The sequence below is a fragment of the Temnothorax curvispinosus genome, unplaced genomic scaffold (genome assembly GCF_003070985.1).
Source record: "Temnothorax curvispinosus isolate PA1 unplaced genomic scaffold, ASM307098v1 QBEX01006756.1, whole genome shotgun sequence".
Classification (NCBI taxonomy): Eukaryota; Metazoa; Arthropoda; class Insecta; order Hymenoptera; family Formicidae; genus Temnothorax; species Temnothorax curvispinosus.
The window spans coordinates 188,827-211,795 of NW_020216536.1; the positions used below are offsets into that span (position 1 = coordinate 188,827).

Below are 22,969 nucleotides of genomic sequence, written 5' to 3' on the forward strand. Positions count from 1 at the left end.
TGTCACACGATTCATTCTTCCTATTCAATTGATAAGCTAATTAGTGGCGTCTATATTCCTTTTTTTTTTAACAATTCATGGCTAGCATTTTTTGCTCGATTTTCGTCCGTATCCTGTATCTGCAGCTGTACTTTTCTAGTTCGAAATAAAACGTGTGCACATCTCGGGTTTTAAAGAGAACAAAAGCGCAAAATTTGTAAACGAGATGTATTTAAAGAGCGAAATAAAAGAAGACACTTTTTTTTATCAGTCACGTGCCTTCGATCTGCAAATAAAGTTGTATGACGAGTTAAAAATAAAACGGATGCAGGTTAGGACGGAAAAAGAGAGAGCGAGAAGGAAGGTGAAAAAAGTGCAGAGAGCGCAGTTGAAACAAGTCTGATTACTCTCTAAATTCCGATGTTTTCGCGTCGTGAAGTTTAGGTTGTGCGTGTGTTTGTACGATCGATCGCACGCATTGCATTTCACGTTCTCGTTCTCGATCGAGGAAACGTGATCGGCGGAGGAGGTGATCGAGGACGAGGAAGGGAACGTGCATGGGGAGAAACGCGGTGCTGGCGGAGGCCGCGAGGAACGGAGGTTGACAGCACTGGCCGCGACCCGCGACGACACGACACGAACATGTCGGCTGCTAAATGCATTTTGACAGTCGACACGCAGGTCGATCAACAGTGAGAAAAGGAGGATCCGTCGCCGATCCCGAAACCGCCGCGCCGTCACGATCGTCGCCTCGGAGGATGTCATGTACGTCAATCGCGGTAACGCGAGGGAGAATGGAAGGAAGAAGTGCCACGTAACGGCGCGGTAGCGACGCACGTTTTTCAGAGTCAACAGTCTAAATAATCGCGAGTTGCGACGTCAATTTCCTGTCCGAGGATTTATATCGACTCAAGGAGTACGCGCGACTTTATTTAATACTCAACTTTGCTGTATACGTCTCGCAAGGAGACTGTCATTTACTTGTCATGCAGAGCATCCTGAATGTCGATCCTTCCCGACATTGCATTTATCCATATCCAGCAAAGTGAAGCCCTGTATGAAGTAATTTACACTGTTTCTCTTGTCTTAGGCGTAAAACATGAGCTGGTTTGATGCCACGGGATTTGCCAATCTGGCAAAGTCCGCTCTGAAGGGAGCGCAGAAGACCATAGACAAGGCCTTGGACATCAAGGAGGAGGAACCGAAGATTCAGCCGCGTACGGATGAGACTTCGGATTTTTTCGCGAGCTGGGGGCTGCAGAATGAACAGGAGGCCAACAAACGCGACGGCAATCCGCAGAAACAGCAGCAAAACACGAGCAGTATTTGGGGTAGCTTTACAGGCTCGTTTTTTGAGCCGCCAAAGATCGTAGACGGGAATGGATGGAAAACTGTCAAGCATTCCAAGTCTTTGCAAAGTGCCACCAGTCAGGATGAGCAGCAACGCAGCATGGTGTCTTCTACTTCCGCTCCCGAAAAATTGGCGACGAAGGACGCAAAATCCGCGATAGCAAAGAGTGAATCTGTACATAAGGAAGATGAGAGGGAGTCTAGTGCTATCAGTGAGTCTGTAAATACGAATCTTAGCTTGTCTAAAGAATCTAATGATAAAACTGCGTCAGAATCTTGTGTATTGTCAGAACAGTCGTCTTTGGACAATGTTGTTTCTATCAGTACCGATAAGACTGTAACTAAAAGTGCCAGTTTAGACTTGGAACAAATATACTATGCACCAACGGCGGATAATACCGACAGTGATTCCACGACGAGCACCGATGAAAAGGAAGAAGGACAATGTGACAACGAGGCAGCATCGGAAAGCAATGATATCAATCGTACATCGAGTCCCACTAATGTGTTCCATAAAGTACCTAATGTTTCCTCCGAGAGCGATAAGAAGAGTCTGGAGAGCTTGGAGATACTTGGTTCGCAATCCGACACCGATTGCACCACCACACCGGAGTCGGATCTCAATTCCGTTACTAATTCGTTAAGTCCCTCCGTCGTCGGTATCAAGGTGAATTCCGAATCGGTCGAGATCCTGCCGGACAGTCTCGTAACGTCGCCGAGCTCCGTGGAGATCCTGGGAGACTGGAAGAGCGACAGCAGCCCTTATCTATCTCCAATAGAGCCAAAGAATTTAGAGTCATTGCCTGTCCTGGGCGGAGACGAATGCACCACTCCATGCATAGACTGCACCGGCACGTTACACCCACCGAGTAGAGATCAATTCGAAACTTCGTCATCCGACATTTCTCCGTACGAATCACCGATGGAGGAAGTAAAAACGTTGAACGTCAGTCCGTATCCTTATAGCGTTGATAGTACACCGTCACCGAGCGCGTTATCCAGCTTGGACACGAATAAAAGTTCGTCGCACGCGGCGGACAGCTCGAAAACTTCCCCCGAAAGCGTCGAGGTAATACCAGACGTGGACGAACCGGACGAGAGCTTGGCCGAGGATTCTTACACTTCGGCTTCCGAGGGCACGGTCATGACGGTGCTTGAGCCGTTGCAACAATTGGACACGGTTAAAAATAAGATGGAACTGACTGATATGAACGTGAAGATGCCTATAAAGATGCACGATTCGTATCCGGACGATAGGCAAACGTCGGCAAAGGTTTGCACGGAGAGCAAGTTAAACTTGAGTCTTGACTCGCTGAAGGAAAAACACAATTTGCATCTGACGCTCGAGCCAATTACCACACAACCGATTCGCAAATTGGACCATTTGGAAGGAGTAAATGAGAAACCGGAGAACGTTTCTACCTTTTCTCAATTAATGAGTACCACTATAGAGCCGCCGGATCTAGATAGTCAAATCGAAAGCATGGATGAAACAAAGATGATCGAGAGTAGTAATGATCAATATTTAATATCTACCGATTCAAGCAGGGAAGGTACCTTGATAGAGAGCAGTTCGGAGGATAATGCGACGTTGATGTGCACGAGCGATTCCAAAGTCCTCGAGACACCTTTGACTACCAGTTCTTATGTGAAGACCATGCTGGCTGATGCTATGGTCGAAAAAAGTGAAATAATTGATATGGAAAGCCATTGCACGGAAGTACCGCGAGAAAATTCACCAATATCGTCAGAAAGGTATTATTTAATTCACACATACTGTTCAATTATATGACGGTTCTCCTGTTAAACGTCTGCTTCTTTCACAGCCGTTCCGATCTGGTAAAAATCGGGTCTGATCAAGCCAGTGGACATACGAGCGGAGACGAATTAGAAACTACAACGTCGAGCGATATTGAGATAATATCTAGGTACGAGTATAATAAAATGTTTCTGCTTAACGTTCAATGTCAATAATTAATGTATTGTTTGTCAACAGTCCTAACGGTGATTCGAGTTCAACCCAATCGCGACAGAGTCCGGCGAAATTACAGTTGAGCAAAGGCGGTGATTTGCTAACGAAAACTTTAAAGACCCGAGGCCATTCTCGAGAATTAAGCGAAATCAGCATAGGTTCGGACGAAACGAATATGGAGATTGAAAAGCTATTGAAACGCGTGCAGGAGATGACAGAGATTTTAGAAGCGAGAGAATCAAAGTTAATCGACGTGAGCAGGATAAATATGGAGTTACATGAGCAAAATGCAAATTTAATAAAGTAAGATTGCCGTGATTGTATCAATATCGTTCTATCTTCACATAATAGATATCATAAACAGATATGTTTTACAGGCAGCTTGAGAATTTTGAAAAACACGCGGAGCAAAATCAAAATATTAATCAAATCACGGATGAATATACGCAGCGTCTGTCGGCACTGGAGAGGAAATTTCAGCAAGCGATAAGGGAGCGTGATCAACTGAGGAAAAATTTAGATCAATTAAAGTTAGAAGCAGCATCGCGTTTATCGTCGCAAGAGATGTCGAATATAAACGCTGAGAAGGACGAAATCATAAAGGAGCTTCGTGAAGAGGGCGAGAAACTCAGCAAACAACAACTTCAACACAGCAACATCATAAAAAAGCTGCGCGTAAAAGAGAAAGAGACTGATGCAACGATAAAGAGTCAAAAGTAATTTAGTTATATCTTATTTATTGTATTAATTGTATCAAAAGTAAATTACAGCAAATAATAATTAAATTCATCGCAATTTTCACTTTTATTTTTAGAGAGCAAATAGAGGAACAAAATACGGAATTGGAGAGATTAAAACGATCGCTGCACGCGAAGGAGGAGGTCGAGCGCAGTCAAATAGAAGCTGTTCATACGCTGACAGCGAAAACGAAGAAGCAAGAGAAAGAGATACTAACGTTACAAGAAAAATTGGATAATGCAGTGAATAAGATGGAGGCTTATAAGAAGAGCTTGGATGCTGCAAAAGTGTGAGTGTAGAATCATTTAACTAATTCTAAAATAAAACGAGCTTTATGTACTTAATAAAAAAATTCTATATAATAGGGACTTAGCAGAAACGAAGAAAAAGCTGCTAACCACTGAAGAGGAATTAAAAGAAGCCGTGGATAACGCGGCTGAATCGTGCCAATTGTTTGCACAAGTGGAGGATTTGAAATTGAAATACCGTCAAGCCGAGGAAGCTCACGTCAAGTGAATATTTTACATTAAATACGCTATTAATTATAGTATAACTGATTTTTATTCTAATAGTATCTATTTTTTTATGATATAGAAGGGAAGAGTTTTTCAAGCATGAAAACAACGAATTACTTAAGCGATTAGAAGCTTCAGAAGCCAGAAGTGAAGAGTTATCCGAATCTGTCTCGATAGCAACAAAACCTCTGTTAAGGCAGATAGAACAACTGCAAGCAAACTTACAACATAAATCCAATAGCTTCATGAAGCAGGAGAAGGTTTTATCGGAGAAAATTATTAAATTGCAGTCCAAAATCGAGAATTTAACCGAGATGGATCGTCTTCTGAGAGAAGAGAATATTAATCTGAAAACCAAAGAATCGCATTTAGAATCGAAGCTCAACTTAAAAGAGAAAGAAAGGTCGAAATTGCAGGAATTGCACGATACATTAAAAGAAGAAAATGAGAGATTATTAAAGCAGAATAAAGAGTAAGTGTTTAGAATATGTAGACACGTTTTTTCGCGATGCATGCTAATATTCAATCTATAATAAAATTCAAATTGCAGACACCAAGATGCGATAAACACTCTCGAGCAGACACATTCCAGTCAAGTGCAGGAATTAAAAAGAGAGATAAACGCGCTAGAGAATAAGTTAGCCGTCGAAAAGGCAGCGACTGATGCAGAAAGGAGAAGAAATAACGCAATATTGGAACAGCAGCAAAATACCGATGAGGAATCACGATTTAGCCCTACTCTCAGCATAGGACAAGAATCTGTTAGCAGTGCAAATAGTGCCTGGCCAGGGGTATGTATAAAAATGTTACGGGATCACACACACACACAATCGACAATTATTTTGTATCTAATGTAAAATTTGCTTTTTTCAGTTCAGCGATTCAGTATTTGATAATAACTCTGGCAGATTTCCTCCAATACCATACGAAAGTATTATAACGGGCTCGAGTAGTACGTCGATCTTCGAGAACTTGCAAGCGCAATTGAAACAGAGAGACGGTAAGCTTATGTGTTATCGTGTTTATCGGTATTGCTAATCTTGGTTGTTGCTATTCACTAATTCTTACATGCTATCGCAGGTGAGATACAGCAACTTCAGTGGGAATTGTCTCGACGAAACACAGAGAGGGATACACTGAATTCGGAATTGGCGACGTTAACTTTGAAGGTCGAGGAATTGAGTGCCAGCGTCGCGGAAGCGCAGGCACTCAACGAGAGTCTTAACGAGACGCAAACCAGATACGACGCGTTGCTGCAAATGTATGGCGAAAAGGTCGAGGAGAATCAGGAACTGCGACTGGACCTCGAGGACGTTAAGGAGATGTACAAAATGCAAATTGATCAGCTTCTAAAGCGGCAGAATTAACTGCGTTAAAACGCAAAATTATCAGAAACAAAGACTTGCGCGCAGCCTATAATTCTCTATGAAACTTCAGTTACACACATGCACTTCTGCACGTTTTACTACATGATCACTTCATCGATTTCTAGCAAGATCTGGCGTAAAACAAAGTTTTATAGCGGACGACTTTAATAATACAGTCTAACGTAGGCGATGTATATTTATATTATCTAACGCAAACATATGCGGAAATTTGTGATAAAGGGCTTGGATGCCGATAAGATTTTAAAAGTTCTTTCTATCAAGTTACATATAAATCTATTTATTGAGGGTTGGATGAGAGCGATCTAAAAAGTATCGGAGGTATCAAACTAACACGTCTTTTCTCTTCCGTATTATCGTTACAGTTATTATTTCGTATGTAGGTATAGTTATTGTTTCACTCATTTTAATTTTAATTTAATAATATCAGGGAGGATCATGTGATATTGGATTGTATTATATAATGTCTAAATATGATGTAATATGTATATAATATAATCAGAAAATGTACTTTATCATTTAAATATAGTAACATAAACTCTAATGATTTCTTCATTGCAGTAAACCACGCGAGTATCGGGGTCTACATTTTTTTTAGTATTTATGTAAGCGTGGACGAAAATGCGAGGCGTTAAATATATAATTTCTAGAAATATTACAGTAAATATGTAGCACGTTTAAATATTACGCGGCTGGGATTTACGGTTGCGTGGTAATTGTCTGTTTCATGCCTATGCATGATATCACGCCTGGCTTGGTTATATTTAGACCCAGCGCGACAAGATGCACCGCCCGTAGAGATCCGCGATTACCCCGTGCGTTTCAAATGTCATAATCTTTTCGGCAAAATCATCGCTCTCCAAATTTCTCCCGTGTATCGCCCATCCTTGCCAGATTTCCGGTTTTAATTATCTCGGTTAATTTCCAACGTTCTGTGAGTATATATCAAGATTGTATATATGCGTACTGAGAGAGAGACTACTGACATATATTTTTTTCCTTGATCTCTATCTTATCTCCGATGAATCATTTACACATTTTTCAGAGATATATACTTTATAAAATTCAGTTATCCTAATCAATCGTCGTTAACACGATACATTGTTTATTTTATAATATAATTTGGGTGTAATAAAGTTCGTCGTTAAATAAATTTCTAATTGGATATTTTGTATAATATAAATGTGCTTTATTTCCTATTGTACATATGAATTCACGTTTGCAGATACATATTGTAAATAGTAAAAGTAATCTGCTTCGATTCTATATTAGTATATATTTAATCCGTCAACACACTAAAATGAATTTATAGGTTATAACTGTGAAAGATACATGTATTGAAACAGTATTTATGTATTTAAGAGACACGCTCTTTGATGTATGATATATTTTACTGTAGAAGCTCTAACATGGGAGACTCAGCTCCGATAAAAGGCAGACGCCTGAAAAATCGACAGAAGAGAAGGATGCCAGATGTAATATTGCATACCAGGAATGTAATGATTCCCATTGTGAAACCTGTGCCCTTTAAGCAGAGCTGCGACGCTACCTTATCAGAGAACAGGACTTTTCAGCGACAGATTCTGAGAACGCAAAACTGCATAAATAATCCTGCATTGCTGTTCTCAGAGGCACCCTTGCGTACATTATACGATCCCTTGGGAAACTCACTCGAGGTCAATCAAAATCTCTGTATTCCAAAAGATTACTTTCCCCTTTTCTTTTTCATATTACTTTTGAACGCAATCTCGAAAAATTATTAAAAATCTTGTTTAAAGCGTTAGTTTTTCTACATCTGAAGCTTGGAACTTCCTAGGTAAAAAGAACTGATCGCTGGAAAGCCAAGGATCAAAGTGCAAAGTATACTACTTTTGGAAAGAACGAGTCTCCAAGCATCGAGAAAATTAGTATTTCGCAAAATTTGTACCCATCGAAGAGATTATCCTGCAAGGAGAGAAATGATACGTTACAATTTCCCAATACAGTGCTCGCGCAATCCGAACCGTCCGCAGATGAAAAGAATTTGCACAAAGCAAGTTCAAGATCTATAAAATTATCAAGGAAGTGCGATCTGTCGCAGATGAAGGAAAGCCAGACGAGACACGAGGATATAATTGTACTTTTGCCAAAGATAGAAACGCCAATCAGTAATATCATGAGCAAACCGGTTGTGTCACTATCAAGTCAATCGTTCTACGATATTGCAGACACCGTCTCCACGGTGTCAACACCGTCAAGCTTCAAGATCGAAAATAAAAAAACGTTTGCAAATATTGCAAACAGGGCGAAGTCGATATCTAGTAAAGCGTCAAATCATTTGCATCCCAGTAACAGCGAATATGAAATTAATGTTTTACATTATGAAAATGAAGTTCTGCCAGGAAATAACTTCCCACAGTTTGCACAATCTCATTTAAAATCTACTAACACAAACTGGTCTTCTGTCTACAACTGCAGCAGTTTAGCCAAAATTCAGGATGACAATCTTGTTGAGGAGAGAAATGCGATAAAGAGCCATACGTGGGATGAAGATAAGACTGCGGGTAACATCAAATATTCTTGGGAAATAGATAATTGGATGCCACACACATCTTCTCAAAGAAAAGAACCTGACAACGCTGAAATGAAAACTGCTGAGAGAAATGGCAGAAGACCTTATGACTGTAAAATAAAATATTCCTGGCAAGTTATTGGAACAGGCACACAGACATCACACACCTTATTGCAAGACTTGTTAAATAATATGGAGGATAATAAGCCTGCGTACAAAATGTGCAGCATTAAATATTCCTGGCAAATTATAGGGATTAGTACGCAAGCGTCTTTGCACGATTATAACGATCCAGATTATTGGAGCGGCATGTTGCTAACGCCGAGTAAGAATTATAACGGGAATGAACATGAAATCGGCAGTAATGAAACAGATCACGCTAAACTGCATGATTATGTGAGATATCCAGGAAGATCGAGGAAATACCTGATATTGAACAATCAGCAGACCCAAACGTTTGCTGAGAAAGAAATTCAAGCTGACCCTAATGATTGCTACGCAAAATATTCCTGGCACAATTTAATTAAACAATATCTGTAATTAATAAACAAAAATTAATCTGTAAAATTTCAAAATTTATATTATATATATTTGAATGTTATATCAATAATTATTTATATTAATCCAAATCTATATTATCTTTTCAGATATGGAACAAATTTTAGAAGCGCTGACCAAACAAAAACCGTCCTATAAATTGGAGTTGGAGCAAATCGACAATTATGACGAATTATTGCACAAATACGTGACAAAACCATTAACGCCAAATATTTCTAGTAAGAGTTCCGATAACGGTAATGAAAAAACGAAGAGAGAAGAACTTCTGATGCGATTAATGTATGCATTAAAGAAATTAAACCAATATGAACGAAATGTGGACAAAAATCGGAGCACAAATGTATCACATCCTGATGCGGAAGATACTTTTGCACAAAAAGGAGAAGTATTGCCACAGAACGTGACAGACAATATCAAAAGCATTGTAGAATCTACACAGGAATACATAGCAAAACTGGATTGTCAATTGAAAGATCTCGACAATGCTGATCAGCAGGTAAATTTAAAATTGCTGCTTATTTTTATACTTGGTGATTACATTAACACGAGAAAATTGTTTTGTCAGATAGAAAATAGTATGATGAGAACGTTAAAAGATATAGACGGGACGTTTCAATCTTTGTTAGATGACGTGTGCCACGAGATCAATAAGAGACGCGAACAGCTGATACTGGAGACAGAAATTCATAAACACGAGAGTCTGATACCGTTGAGGGCTTGTAGAAGGGAGCTGGAGGCACAGGTGCAAAATGCGCAGAATATCATATCGATGAGCGAGGATATTCTACGGCATCCGCATCGATATAGCGCGAATGGATTTGGAAAGATAATTTCTGCGAGTAATGATATAGGCAGGTGAGAGCGATAATAATATAAAGATTACAGAGACTATCTCAGAGACTAAAAGTTTTAAATTATAACTTTTAAGAATCCCGGCGGTGCCGTATTCAGAGGAGCTTCCGAATATAAATTTCGATCGTCCATTGAACTCGTACAAGGAAGAGATTATGGAGCAGATATCGAAACTTGGCTGCATCTCTCGCACGGTACCCGTTCAGATAATAAACATTGAGGAGAGACCGGCGGGATTATACGTTAAATGGCACGTAACTAATCCGGAGTACTTCGCCGAAGAACAGACGTATGTCGTGGAGAAAGCTAACGGGGAGATTCTCGACCCGGCGTCAAGCAAGTTCGAGACGGTGTACAGAGGATCCGAGACTTCTTGCTTTATCAGAAATATACCTGTTGATCGACAAGTTACGCTCAGAGTTAGAATACAAGCGGACAACGTCGCAAGGAGCGTACATCACGTCACACGGACTTTTATACCGCCTTATAGTACGTATAGGGAAAGCGACCAATCTTTGTATTAAGAATAAAGCTTTTCTAAATCTGATATCTTAATAAATTAGGTCTAACACGGTGGATGTTTGGACGGGAAAAAGAATACTTTAAAAACGTTTTATATTTCGTGTGAGATTTTAATGTGGCAGTCATAAAAAAATCACTTACAATGATTACAGGCTGGGAACTTGATAACAAGGATTACGTGATCACTAATAACGATAAAGTTGCTGCAAAAGTTACGGATACCATAAGTACGTTGTTCTCGCAAGGTCCTCAATTCGATGCGAATTACATAATTGAATTCAAGGTAATTATATGCAATATGATTTTATTTACACTTTTTCGTCTACGCTTTAATTTTACCTATTATACAGTTTTTAGAAGTTTCACCAGAAGGAAACGATGACGAGGGCATTGCGTTAGTCTACGACCCGCAAGGTAGTCACGACACCTTGAAAAGAGCAGCCTCGCTGATGATCACGCCGCAAGGCAAAATCTTCATGGACGGTGACGAGAAACTGATGCGCCTGCCGAGGATGCGTCTCGGTGCGGTCATCATGATCTCTGCCCTCCGGAAAAATGCTCACGTGTTGCGAGTGAACATCGAGTCTGAAAACAAATGCGTCACGTACGACTGGCGGGTGCAAACGCCGCTCTATCTTGCCGCTAGATTTGCCGGGCGTGAAAAGTGGCGCCTGACGATCGAGTAAAGATGCGAGATACGTGCAAATTAAATTTTTTTTTTATTACAAAACGAGATGCACAATGTAATTTTGCGGCAATAAAGAGTATAAGTGCCTTACACAGGGGAGCGTCGCACTCAACCCGAGCATCCTCGGCAACCGCAATGTATGCACTCCACTATCCGGCCTTCCTCGAGCTTGCCCTTTGGCACTCTGCAGATGCAGTTCGTGCCGAAATTTGTATCCCTCGTCTGAATGCAGCGCAGGCAGCACAAGTTCTCGTAGCCGACCTTCTTCCACTTGGCGATCAAGTTTTTGTCGGCGATATTTTCATTCAGGCAGTAATCGTACAATTCTGCAACAAGTGAAAAACGCAAGGAGATCAGACGTAATCTCTTAAAATCTCTTTTTAAGAGCATCTTTGTAACGGCACGTCGACTTACCGCGACTGATGGCCTTTCTTCTGTAGAACAAGTCGTATATGTATCGAGATTTCTGATGGTGGATTTTAAATATCGGCCACAAGGACTCCTGTTTTCTTTTGCCCTCGTGAGGCTCCGTCTCGGCTGTAACGAAAAAAAAAAAACCTTTAATGTCCATTTCCACCAACGTAGATATAACTTTAATCTCGATTTGATTTACATTTTTATCTTTTTCTAGTTTTGAGAATTAAAGAGAGATAAAACATAAGTTAAACCGAAGCAGCTAAATCTAACCTCGCGAGGAGCAAACACTCACCTTCGCGCATCTTTTGCTCCAATTCCTCCAGCGTCGGCTCGATCAGTTCCCAACCGTCGGGCGGCGGTTTCTTGCTTCGTCGTACTTTCGGCATGATTTACTTTTGTTGAATAAATACTTAATTACACTTCGAAGAGTTTCGTCAAACAATCGCGGTACGCTATCCAAAATACGTCTGTTCGGTCTGTTCCTTGTAGCTACACTGACTACACTTAATTGTCTTACACTTTCTGCGCGTTTCTGATCCTTTAAAATTCATCAACCTCGGCAGAATTGCTTGTTAAATTTCCAATTGCATAATTCGTTATCCCTGTCCGATCTTTCTTTCTACATATTAAACAATTAAATTGTTTTATTCGCCAATTAATTATTTCATCCACGAAATTATCCGTAAACAATGTTGCTAGGGAATAACGCGCAATCCGCCAATCAATCTCCCGCTTTTGCGAGATTCCGGATGAAACGCTAAAGTCGATCCCATCGTCTAGCGATAATGGAGGGATAGTGCTGGCTCTCTTTATTCTCGATTATCTCGAAAGGAGAGAAAGGGAAGAGAGAGACAACGCTTTCCCGGGATTGCGGGTGGAGTTGTTTACTGTTTACAGGAATTATTTATCGCGCAATTTTTTTACTTTATCTGTGCACGCGATTTGAAGAAGTGGATGCATCTGCGCAACTACTGCGTGTGGCGATAAATGTTTCATTAGTATTTATCTCCACGTTGCACACACATATGTACGATGATGTCACGATTGTCACATACGCCGAATTAGATTACATCAGTTCCACATACCGAATGCTCCAAAATCGCCGAACGATATTTCGAGCTTGGGCCTGTTAAAGCAAATATCGAGAAAAAGGGAAAACCATCACAAAACTCATTGACGATCGAGCAATTAGCTTTGGCTGTTTGACGGTCTTTCCGACTCCAAATTTATTTCGGTAAAAAATTAATTTTAAAACTACAAAGGTTTAATTCGACAATTAACTTGAATGCGAGTTGAATTTTTAAATAAATTTTCCAAAAATCCGCAAATTTATTTATTCGCAACTTATTTCGTAACTTGATTCAAGGCACTCGACTCCATATTTACTCAACGCAAAACGCGTGACCGCGACCGGTGTGACCAGAACGTGATATCCGGTGATAGCAGGACACCCTGTATAACGGCAAGTAAGAAAAAAAGGCAAAGGCCGGCGCCCGGCAATATCATCAGGTAATGTGACGAAATCGCAAGTTCAAGGGTGCGTATGCAGTGTACATGCCTGCGTACTGCGTATCGCACGTCTACTTCTTGCCTTGATCGTCACTGACGATCCCATTCGGCTCTGGGCCATCGCCGGGATTAATCTCATCTGCCTTTTGTACGGAAATCGGAAACGGAAAAGATGGGCCAGCGGGTCTCGAGGACGGACTTCGAGTGGGTCTACACGGAAGAGCCGCACGCCACGCGCCGTAAAATAATTTTAGGTATGACAATCGCGGGAAAAATGTTTAATGATTAATATTTCCGGTGTAAATATTTGGTTACTTTGCTCTCTCGGGATACGAGGGAACGCTCGTTAATTGCTAAAGCCAAATTAGGAGCTAAATGGAGCATACGCGTAACCACGCCTATCCCGAGAAAATTCTGGTCGAATATCTTTGTGGCCTAGTAATATTTTGGATGTGGTATGAAAGCAGTACCGCGAAATATTAATTGGAGTAATTGGAGTAGATGAAGTATCTTCAATCTCTATTGTTGCCCAAAATGTCATTTTTAAGATTGTACTCCAATTTAGTGTCTAATGAGTCCAATGAGTCTATGCTATATGTATCGAGAATTGATATACAAATTTGTATTAAAATATATGACAAGAAAAGCTCAACAAATATATTTAATTAAAGCGAGATTATTTCAGACGTAAATGTATTTTGCTGCATTGTTTGTCGTGTTATCAAATTTTATAAATTAAGATGATATTTTAATGAAGTAGCTTGTTTATACTTATTATTTTTGAAATGTTTGTTACAATTAATATTTTCTATTCCAGAGAAGTATCCACAAATCAAACAGTTGTTTGGTTACGATCCAAATTTCAAATGGGTTGTCACTGGGATGGTATTGATACAGTTTCTGTCGTTCTTTATCGTCAAAGATTTGAGTTATCCGAAACTCTTGCTATTAGCATATTGCTTTGGAGGCGTGATAAACCACTCTCTTATGCTTGGTATGCATACATTTATTAATACAATAAAGCCACAGTTTGTCAAACATTATGCGCATGTTTAAACATATTACGCTAATTTATGTTACTTCTTGCTTTGCAGCGATACACGAGATAGCTCATAATCTTGCCTTTGGACATGCCAGGCCTATGGCTAATCGACTATTCGGCTTTTTTGCAAATCTGCCAATAGGACTACCAGTATCTGTCAGTTTTAAAAAATATCATCTCGAGCACCATCGGGTGAGAGAAATGATGAAAAATTGACTTGCGTTATCTAGCAATGTAATATATTTTCAATCAATATTTTATGAGGTATATTTGTTGCGTTTTCAGTATCAAGGAGATGAAAAATTAGATACGGATTTACCGACATTATTAGAGGCTAAACTGTTTTGTACAACTTTTGGCAAGTTCTGTTGGATAATGCTACAACCGTTGTTTTATGCATTCCGCCCTCTTGTAACGTACCCAAAAGTACCAACTCTTCTGGAATACATAAATTTAGTTATACAATTGACATTTGACGCCTGCGTATGGTACTTTTTCGGTAAGTTTCAGAATTTGTAAAGGATTCAAAGTTTATATGTTAATAATATAAATTGTGAATCTCGATTACTGATAAAAAATGTGATTTTCAGGTGGTAAAGTACTGTTTTATTTGCTTATTGGCTCTTTTATGGCAATGGGACTGCATCCAGTGGCAGGACATTTTATATCGGAACATTATATGTACAGTAAAGGATTTGAAACATATAGTTATTACGGTCCTCTAAATTTCATCACTTTCAATGTTGGATATCACAACGAACACCATGACTTTCCTGCGGTGCCTGGTTCGAGATTACCAGAAGTATGTAAAAAATTACTACGTCCATCCGATTATTATACCATGTAACTTGTTACTTATCATTTCAACTATCTTATGTAGGTAAAACGTATAGCCGCAGAATTTTACGACGATTTGCCGCAGCACAATTCATGGGTTTCCGTTCTGTACGATTTCGTGATGGATCCTGAAATCGGGCCGTATGCAAGGACGAAGAGAAGGCATCGAGGATTAGATCAATAGACTGTTTAAACTTCTTAGAAGCCTTTCTAAGAATACCACATAAGATTTATACGTCACTAAGTGTCTGTATATGGCAGAATTACATGTTTATAGCAATTAAAAAGTTTGCTATGTTTGCAATGGGGTCAAACGAAATGTGTCACATGCTGATAGGCACGTAAGCATATTTGCCTGTAATGTAATGTAAATTCAGGGAAAAATTTAGACGTAGTATTAATCTATGGGCAAGCAATTTTTCAATGTTTCTATTAAGCTGTTTTTATAAAAGCTCTTTTTTTAAATCTAGTCATACTGCATACAACAACTTTCGATTAAGTACTCATGTCACGTAATACGAGTTATTGTTTTAACACTGCTCAATCAAGTAGAAAAGGTGAAACGAAACATAATTTATCTATCATGATTCATAGAAAACATAATTTATCTTCAATTCTGTATCGATCTTGACTTCTGATTCAAATCGATTACTGTTTTTGTCTTTTATTTAATTGTGATCGTTCACTTTATAATTATCAGCTTTTTCGACGAAATTGGGTTTTTAATCGGATTTTCGAGAGCGATTAATACTGGTTACAGTCCTATTGCTATGTGATTGTACCTCATTCCCAAATAAACTTCCAAGTAAACGTGTGTCATAAAAATTGGTTTTAATCGCTCCTGGAACGATTTATAATAACCCGTGTTAGTTAAAAACGCTGCGTGTCTTGCAAAATAAAATATATCTGTGATGCAAGAGTATATACTCTATTACTCTATAACTTTTATGTATAATAAAGCGACTCTGGTAGATAACATTGTTATCGAAAACTCAAAATCTACTAGGAAATGCGTGATGGTATACGCCACATAATAGATAATAGAAAATTGTATATATCGCTTTAATGAGATGCAAATTAATATGACTGCACAGACTGTTCGTCAAATAACTGTATATTTTCCAATAAATATAAGAACATTGAAATAAAATGTATAGCACTCCTAAGAATTATGCCAAATAATTTTCATGTTTTTATCTCAATTTATGCCAAAAGTTTGTATGCTTGTTTTACAATAAATATGCACAGCATAAAAATGCAAGATTGTATAAAAATATGGATTGAAATTTGGCGCGGTTCTGTCCACGCCTGTAATTACATCTGACTACTTCCGGTATTTTAATCCATAATTCCATTAAAAGATGTTAGATGGCGTTAAAATTCGCCCACGTTTTCGCATGATTTTTAAAGAGCACGTTGCAAGGTTAGGATTTGAGAAAAATACAAATAAAAAATTAGATATTTAAATACATGCATAAACAGACTGTGATTTGTGTGTGCAGAATATATTTACATTAAACACGTTTAAGTAAGTGATCTGAACGAAAAGAGTTTTTATCACAAGAGATTTACCAATGATTTTGAGGTTAATAACGTAAGTATAGTCCGCGTTATTTTATATTTTATATCAGTTCTAATAATTGCAAGTGTGTTATTTTACAACGTACATTAGAACACTGCGTCACGTTACTTAAATGCACATATTTATTATTGTTCTGAAAATCATTTTAGTGTAGTGCATTTTTTTTAGAAGATGAAGAGAGGATTCGACGATAATTTTGCCACTGGCGAAGCCGCCACTGGTATTAAACAGAAGTGGTACGAGGAATATCAGAAGGCAGAAGGACCTTGCAAGCACTCCAAGTCCGAAGCCGACGTTTTGTATCTGAGAGATGAAGGAAAGAAGTATCTGGATGCAGAAACCGCCGCCTTTCAGCTGAAACAATCCAAATCGCACGACTCGGAGACCAAGTGGTTGAAAACGGCATTGCAACGGGGCACCACCTCGGATAAGATAGCAGCCAGTATAGTGCTGGTGCAAGATAATCCAAAGTACAATCTCGGCCGTCTGGTATCCTTGGTGTCCCAAGTGCGTGGCGCCAAGCACAATCAATGCGGCATGATCATTGTGTCGTTGAAAGAGCTCTTCCTGGCCGATCTGTTGCACCCTAAGTTCAGATTATTGAAATTGGAAGAACAGAATTTGGACAGGCTCAACATGGGAAATGGATCAGATTTCGTCGTCAAGACGAACGCCGCTAGAAATAGATTGTTGGCGCACTGGTACTTCGAGGACCAGCTACGCGAGCAATATGAGCGTTTTGTTCTGAATTTGTCCGCGGTGGCCTCCGATACGGTAGATACAAATCGTGAGAAGGCCATATCCGCGATGGCGGATCTGTTGATAGGCAACGCCGAGCAGGAACACAAGTTGCTGGAGTTACTTGTGAATAAAATTGGAGATCCGAGCAGTAAGGTTGGATCCAAAGCTGTATTTTGCATCAATAAGTTATTGCACGAGCATCCGAACATGAAGCTTGTAATCTTGCGCGAAGTCGAGAAACTGCTATTTAGAAAAAATGTGGGCCAGCGCACTCAGTATTACGCTATATGCCTGCTGGCGCAATATGTCCTGGATAGAAATGACGAGGAGATAGCCGGTACACTGATAGAAGTGTACTTTGCGTTTTTCAAAGCGTGCTTGAAGAAAGGCGAACCCGACACTAGAATGATGGCAGCGATTCTAATGGGCGTTAATAGAGCGTATCCTTTCGCCAAAGTGGACTCGAAGATATTAAATGAACACGTCGACTCTATCTACAAAGTGGTACACCTTGGATCGTTTAATGTCTCTCTCAATGCACTTAGCTTGTTGCATCAAGTAAGTAGCTATGGAATAGCATTTGCTGCTGCACTGAAGATTTATTCGTTTCTAGTTTGTACTAAAAGCAATTGTGTTTCATGGTTTTCAGATAACCGGCAAAGACGAGTCTCAGGCGAGCCGATTTTATTCAGCCTTTTACAGAAAGCTATTCGATCGGCAAATAGGAGTAGCGAATAAACACGCAGTGTTCCTCAATTTGTTGTATCGAGTTCTTCAGAAAGATCAAAGCGTGCTACGTTCATATGCTTTTATCAAAAGAATCTTGCAAATTGCGTTCTACTTTCCTGCGAATATGGCGTGTGCCATGTTGTACATTGTCTCCAAAATTCTTCAAAGCCGCCAAGATCTAAAACATATGTTGCTCGAGTCACATAAGGCTATTAAAGTCGAAAATGATGTATGCGAAGTAGACGATAGCTCATCGGATACAGAGGACGTTCGTGTAATAGAAAATGAAAGCTCCATTATGTTATCGAACGTCACCGTTGGCGAGGATACCGCGTCAGAAACGAAGCCTGATGTGAAGAAAGAGACAGACGTAAAAATCGAGGCACAAAATATAAAGTCGTATGATCCCTTTTGTCGAAATCCCCTGTATGCGGGGGCAATGAAAGGGCTCAACACCGAACTTGAAGCGTTATCCAGGCATTTCCATCCGAGTGTCGCTTTATTTGCGAATCAGATCATTCAAGGTAATAAAACTTTAAACTCATTATATATCTTTCACTATTATATTCGGTATAATATTTATAAATTTATTCGTAGGGAAGTCGATTGAATACACAGGCGATCCTTTGGAAGATTTGACGTTGATTCGATTCTTGGACCGGTACGTCTTTAAGAATCCAAAGAAGCTGGAGGACAAGAAGGTGCAAAAAAAGAACGATCCTTTAGCGCAACGTGCTGGATACACGCCTAAGGGGATACGAGCCCTTCCGGTCGATAGCGCGGCGTATCTCGACGAGAGGGAGGAACGAATACCGGTAGACGAGTTATTTTTATACCGATATTTGAAGCAGAAGGACGAAATCAAGAAACGTACGAAGAAAGAAGACGAAGACGAAGATGATGACGATTTAGACAGCGTTAATAGCGAAGAGTTCAATGATATGTTGGATCGTATGGGCGGCAGCCAAGATTTTGGCGATTTGGATATCGCGGCGGACATCCTACCTAGGAAGAAGAAAGGTAATGTGTTATCTTTGCATTTGATTTATGTAAAATGTGTTTTGTTGGCTCATTTATAAAAGGAAGCAACGAAATAATCCTTGCTCAAGCTTTCTTTAGTGTTTCATATATCTATAAAAACTATGAACGATATATCTTATCAATAATTACATTTGTAACAGGTAAAACAGATGAGGATTCTGATGACGAGGATGAGGATGATGCAGATAACGATGATCAATCTGAAGATGACGATATCACCGATGATGTATCTGAAGATCTTGATGAAGATGTCGGGGATGACAATGACTTGCAAGATCTAAGCGATATTGATCTTGCAGACGTAGATGATGGCGAAGATCTAAGCGATATCGATCTTGCAGACGTAGATGAAGATCTGAGCGACATGGAGTTCAATGGTTCCGAGAACGAAGAGGATGTAGACGACGAGTTAATTTCGAGTTTGAATAAAAAGCTAAACGCGAAGGGTCCAAAAAGTAAAGGGAATAAAAAAGGGATCGATAGCAACATATTCGTATCGGCAGAAAAGTTCGCCGAGATGTTGGAGGAGCAAAATAAAACGAGGGGAAAGCACGGCGGTAGCAATGTTTTCAGCAGCAGCGACGGTGCTAGCGCTAAGCAAATAGATTGGGAAGTGAAACGACATCAACGAATGAAAGGATCATTTGGCAAGAAGAAGCGAAAGTCTGTTCAAACGCATGATAATAATCGGGTTAAAAAATTCAAACGATGAATATGTAATAAACGCATTTCATAGACAATTTTATATTTTTGTTTACAATAAACCTTTTCCCAATGTCTTATTTCCGTTTTAATTCGAAGGCAATGCTATAAACAAATATGAAGTAGTTTAAAACGGATGACGCTTAATCATCAGCATTTATATAAAAAGCACTCGTCTTCTCGTACGATTTTTTTGCAAGAATGTGTTAATCGTTACAATACGCAAGAATGTGTTAATCATTATAATTCGCTCATACATCGTCATTGCACATAACAGTTTGTGTCTAATATAAACATTTTTCGATAATTTTCCTTTTGATACAAAGTGTGATTCAGCTAACAATATACCTATACTTTAATTAATGTGAACCAGAAAGATATCAAATCATATTTTCAAATTTTTAATACATAAAATCAGTGAAATGACGATGTCAAACAGATTATTGTGATTCCTCCATGACTTATTTTTATCAGTTTACAGATACACTGTATTTAGCGGCATACACGTGTGAAAAAAAGAAGTAACTAATTCGCGAGAACTTATCTACATTATTATTGCAAATTATAAAATTTATTATTTTGTTTTACAAGCTTAGAGGCAATTGCAATCGAACTAGCAGTCTCGTATTAATTGACTGGAACAACCAATCCAGCATTTATAAAAAAAAAATTATTTTTCTCTGCGTTTTTTTAATTTCTTCCCTGCCAATAAACTGATTTAATTACATGTTATATAATTTTATGCTTTATACATTCATTTGAACTTTGGAGGTTCGTAAATTGCGCATCTTTTGAATAGTTGATCGCTGTTAAAGGAACAGGTAGTTCGCATAGGTGCAACAATTTTTAACTTTTTGTATGACCATTTAGTACACACAAAAAGATCAAAGTAGCTATTTGAAAACATAAAAATATCGTTAATTAATATACAAGTTCATAAAGATACTATTACTATTAAAAGCAACATTTTGAAATGCACATCAGTGAATCGTCTAATTATTATTCGAAAATAGATATATCATTGATCAGTGGTGACAAGTGTACGAGTAGTGTAGTAATGTGGCTTTCTTCTTTCTTTTAAACTTTCGAAAAATCTTACGTTTATTTTTCCTCTACAAAAGTTAGAAAACTCGTAAATAACTAAGATAATTATGGAATAATTTTTAATAATAAAAATAAATCACGAAGGAACGCTGTGCGCTACTCCGGGTCAGGTTTCGTATTTTCTTCGTCGTGGGCCGGGCTATGCCACGTGAGTCGCTCCTCGTAAAATTTGATCACGATCTGTGGGCACTTCTCGTTAGCGATGCGCGCGGGTACCAGATCCGCGTCATCCGTTCCTTTCCATTTCATTAGGAACATCAGTTCGCCGCTGGAATCCGTCGCGCCGATAATACGTTCGGGATCCAGATTTCTGTCAAATCCTGTAAAGCGAAAGGCGTATTCGCAAATAGATAAAAATCCTATATTTGCTCGCTTCATTAGAGCGAGAGTGCTTATTCTTTTTTGAAAAATAAAGAATATTGGAAAAAAAAAAGAACAAATTTGTAAGAGAAAAATATGTAAGGGAAAAAATTTTCGATGCTTCCCTTTACCTTCCAACTTCTTTTCTTCCACCGCTGCCTTTTTCTTAGCTTGAGTGGGCGTCGGGGTGTTATTACTTTTTCGCTTCTTCTGTTCCTTCTCCTCGTGGCGTTTGCCAGATGCAGCTGCCTCCTTCTTCTTTCGCTGCTCTTCGAACTGAGCGATCAGATCCGGGCAGTCCAAATTCTCTTCTGGTTCCCATGTATTCTCGTCGTTTGAGTAGCCTTTCCATTTTAAGAAATATTCCACCTGTAATCCAAAACAATTTTTTTTTTTTTCAAATTAAGCTAACGCACCTTAACAATCAACACTTATTGAGATATCGTGCGGTAGGATCTCACGTACTTTTCCTTTCACAACTCTTCTGTCCAAGACCTTCTCCACACTGAACTCCTCTTCCGCTTCATTGTCGGTCGCGGGAGACTCCTTAACTTTGCTCATTGTTGTGCACACAAAGGAAATACTGCAAAAGTGAAAACCAAATAAGTCCCCCTGTAAATACTCATAAAAAAAAACTAGAAGAACGTTTATATAATGACACGAGATATATGAAAAACAGAAAAAAATCCAAAGCTTAAATTCGTGTCAGCCTAAAATGAGGTGAATCAAGTAGGAAACGTCAGAGCTAGGAACCATCGTTCACCTGGTTCTCGCACAAGAATGTGACTTTCATCAAATCACACACGCTCGGAGTCGTAAATAAAACAGAGAGGAGGAATTGCGCGGGGGGCGCAGACCAGCTCCGGTGCGGCGTGGCGCGGCGCGGTACGGTGCGACGCGGGGCGCGCGGACGCGATCGTTTCGAGGTTGACGCAATCGCGCAACGTGACGCGAGCCGGGACAATCGACAGACGAGAGACTCCCGGGTGTGGCGGTCGTCGAGGACGAGTCGCGGCGCGATCGCGTGAAAATTGTCGCGAAATCGGTCGCAACTCGGCGGTTCGGTCTAAGATGGCGGCGTCGGCGACGACGCGATCGCCGGTGTTCCTCCACCTCCGCTTCCTCTCTTTTTTAGGCCTCGCGACGTTGCCCGGGACTCGCGAGCCGACGACGCCGACGTTCGCGAGCTCGAGAGCAGATTCTGGAATGCGAGTACTCACCAGTCGTTTCAACGTCCAAGAGCACAGCGACCACCTTCGCCTGTACGCCACGCTTCTCTCTCTCTTGCTGCGTGAAGTGCTTCGAATGACTGCGAACTGCGATGCGAGCCGCCGCACGCCACAACCGCACGCGATGCTTGCCGCGAAAAATGTCAGGCTGGCCAACCTACCTACTACCTACTTCACCTACTTGGCGTGAAATTTTCTGCGTAGGCGGAAACGGTTGTTCCTCCATTGTTTCTATCAAAATATTCAAAATGCAAATTTAATTTCGTTTTCTACTGTCCATCTCTATCAATGTAGATTATTAACTATTATCTCGTTGCAAGATATATGCAATTTAATGTAAGAATTTCTTCAGTTTCATCGTTATTTACTTTTATTTATTATATATTAGTCATGTGACCTCTAATCTCTTTTTATGTTATTATTTAATTTATTATTTTTGGTTGATAACTCTTGTGTTCAAAATGTTCCGTTTTATATATAACTTATTCTTTTAATTAGATAATATATAAATAGATAAATTATATTATTTGTGGACATTCTTATTTGCTGCTCGTTTATTGCCCTAC

General features: G+C 39.5%; 5 protein-coding genes across 7 annotated transcripts; 3 read left to right on the forward strand and 2 right to left on the reverse strand.

Annotated features, from left to right (window-relative positions):
• Nucleotides 1–69: 69 nt before the first annotated feature.
• LOC112456349 lies at nt 70–11,202 on the forward strand. Its single transcript, XM_025018824.1, has 18 exons — nt 70–895; nt 1,070–3,084; nt 3,156–3,257; nt 3,326–3,604; nt 3,679–4,017; nt 4,116–4,328; nt 4,405–4,551; nt 4,634–5,026; nt 5,105–5,345; nt 5,428–5,554; nt 5,635–5,878; nt 7,342–7,615; nt 7,756–8,983; nt 9,138–9,544; nt 9,614–9,903; nt 9,977–10,389; nt 10,575–10,705; nt 10,773–11,202. The coding sequence occupies exons 2-18, from the start codon at nt 1,079–1,081 to the stop codon at nt 11,106–11,108; spliced, it is 7,170 nt and encodes a 2,389-aa protein (XP_024874592.1). The 5' UTR covers nt 70–895; nt 1,070–1,078; the 3' UTR covers nt 11,109–11,202.
• Nucleotides 10,915–12,103, reverse strand: LOC112456348 (protein BUD31 homolog). The gene is made up of 4 exons (XM_025018823.1): nt 11,820–12,103; nt 11,525–11,647; nt 11,202–11,436; nt 10,915–11,007 (listed from the first exon to the last, which is right to left on the reverse strand). Exons 1-3 carry the CDS (start codon nt 11,911–11,913, stop codon nt 11,219–11,221), a joined length of 435 nt encoding a protein of 144 aa, XP_024874591.1. The 5' UTR covers nt 11,914–12,103; the 3' UTR covers nt 10,915–11,007; nt 11,202–11,218.
• Nucleotides 12,104–12,670: 567 nt separating this feature from the next.
• On the forward strand, nt 12,671–16,065 carry LOC112456346 (sphingolipid delta(4)-desaturase DES1). Its single transcript, XM_025018819.1, has 7 exons — nt 12,671–12,761; nt 12,894–13,290; nt 13,854–14,030; nt 14,131–14,270; nt 14,364–14,577; nt 14,669–14,880; nt 14,959–16,065. The coding sequence occupies exons 2-7, from the start codon at nt 13,209–13,211 to the stop codon at nt 15,097–15,099; spliced, it is 966 nt and encodes a 321-aa protein (XP_024874587.1). The 5' UTR covers nt 12,671–12,761; nt 12,894–13,208; the 3' UTR covers nt 15,100–16,065.
• Nucleotides 16,066–16,301: 236 nt separating this feature from the next.
• LOC112456343 (CCAAT/enhancer-binding protein zeta) lies at nt 16,302–19,748 on the forward strand. 2 transcript variants are annotated; one of them, XM_025018815.1, is made up of 5 exons: nt 16,302–16,509; nt 16,666–17,796; nt 17,888–18,491; nt 18,565–18,987; nt 19,149–19,748. In XM_025018815.1, the coding sequence occupies exons 2-5, from the start codon at nt 16,669–16,671 to the stop codon at nt 19,718–19,720; spliced, it is 2,727 nt and encodes a 908-aa protein (XP_024874583.1). In that variant the 5' UTR covers nt 16,302–16,509; nt 16,666–16,668; the 3' UTR covers nt 19,721–19,748. The 2 variants fall into 2 exon arrangements, with proteins under 2 accessions (XP_024874583.1, XP_024874584.1); XM_025018816.1 differs by having other exon boundaries at nt 16,669–17,796.
• Nucleotides 19,724–22,542, reverse strand: LOC112456347 (chromobox protein homolog 1-like). 2 transcript variants are annotated; one of them, XM_025018820.1, is made up of 4 exons: nt 22,395–22,542; nt 21,640–21,757; nt 21,300–21,543; nt 19,724–21,134 (listed from the first exon to the last, which is right to left on the reverse strand). In XM_025018820.1, exons 2-4 carry the CDS (start codon nt 21,733–21,735, stop codon nt 20,911–20,913), a joined length of 564 nt encoding a protein of 187 aa, XP_024874588.1. In that variant the 5' UTR covers nt 21,736–21,757; nt 22,395–22,542; the 3' UTR covers nt 19,724–20,910. The 2 variants fall into 2 exon arrangements, with proteins under 2 accessions (XP_024874588.1, XP_024874590.1); XM_025018822.1 differs by having other exon boundaries at nt 21,306–21,543; nt 22,395–22,540.
• Between the last annotated feature and the right edge of the window lie 427 nt (nt 22,543–22,969).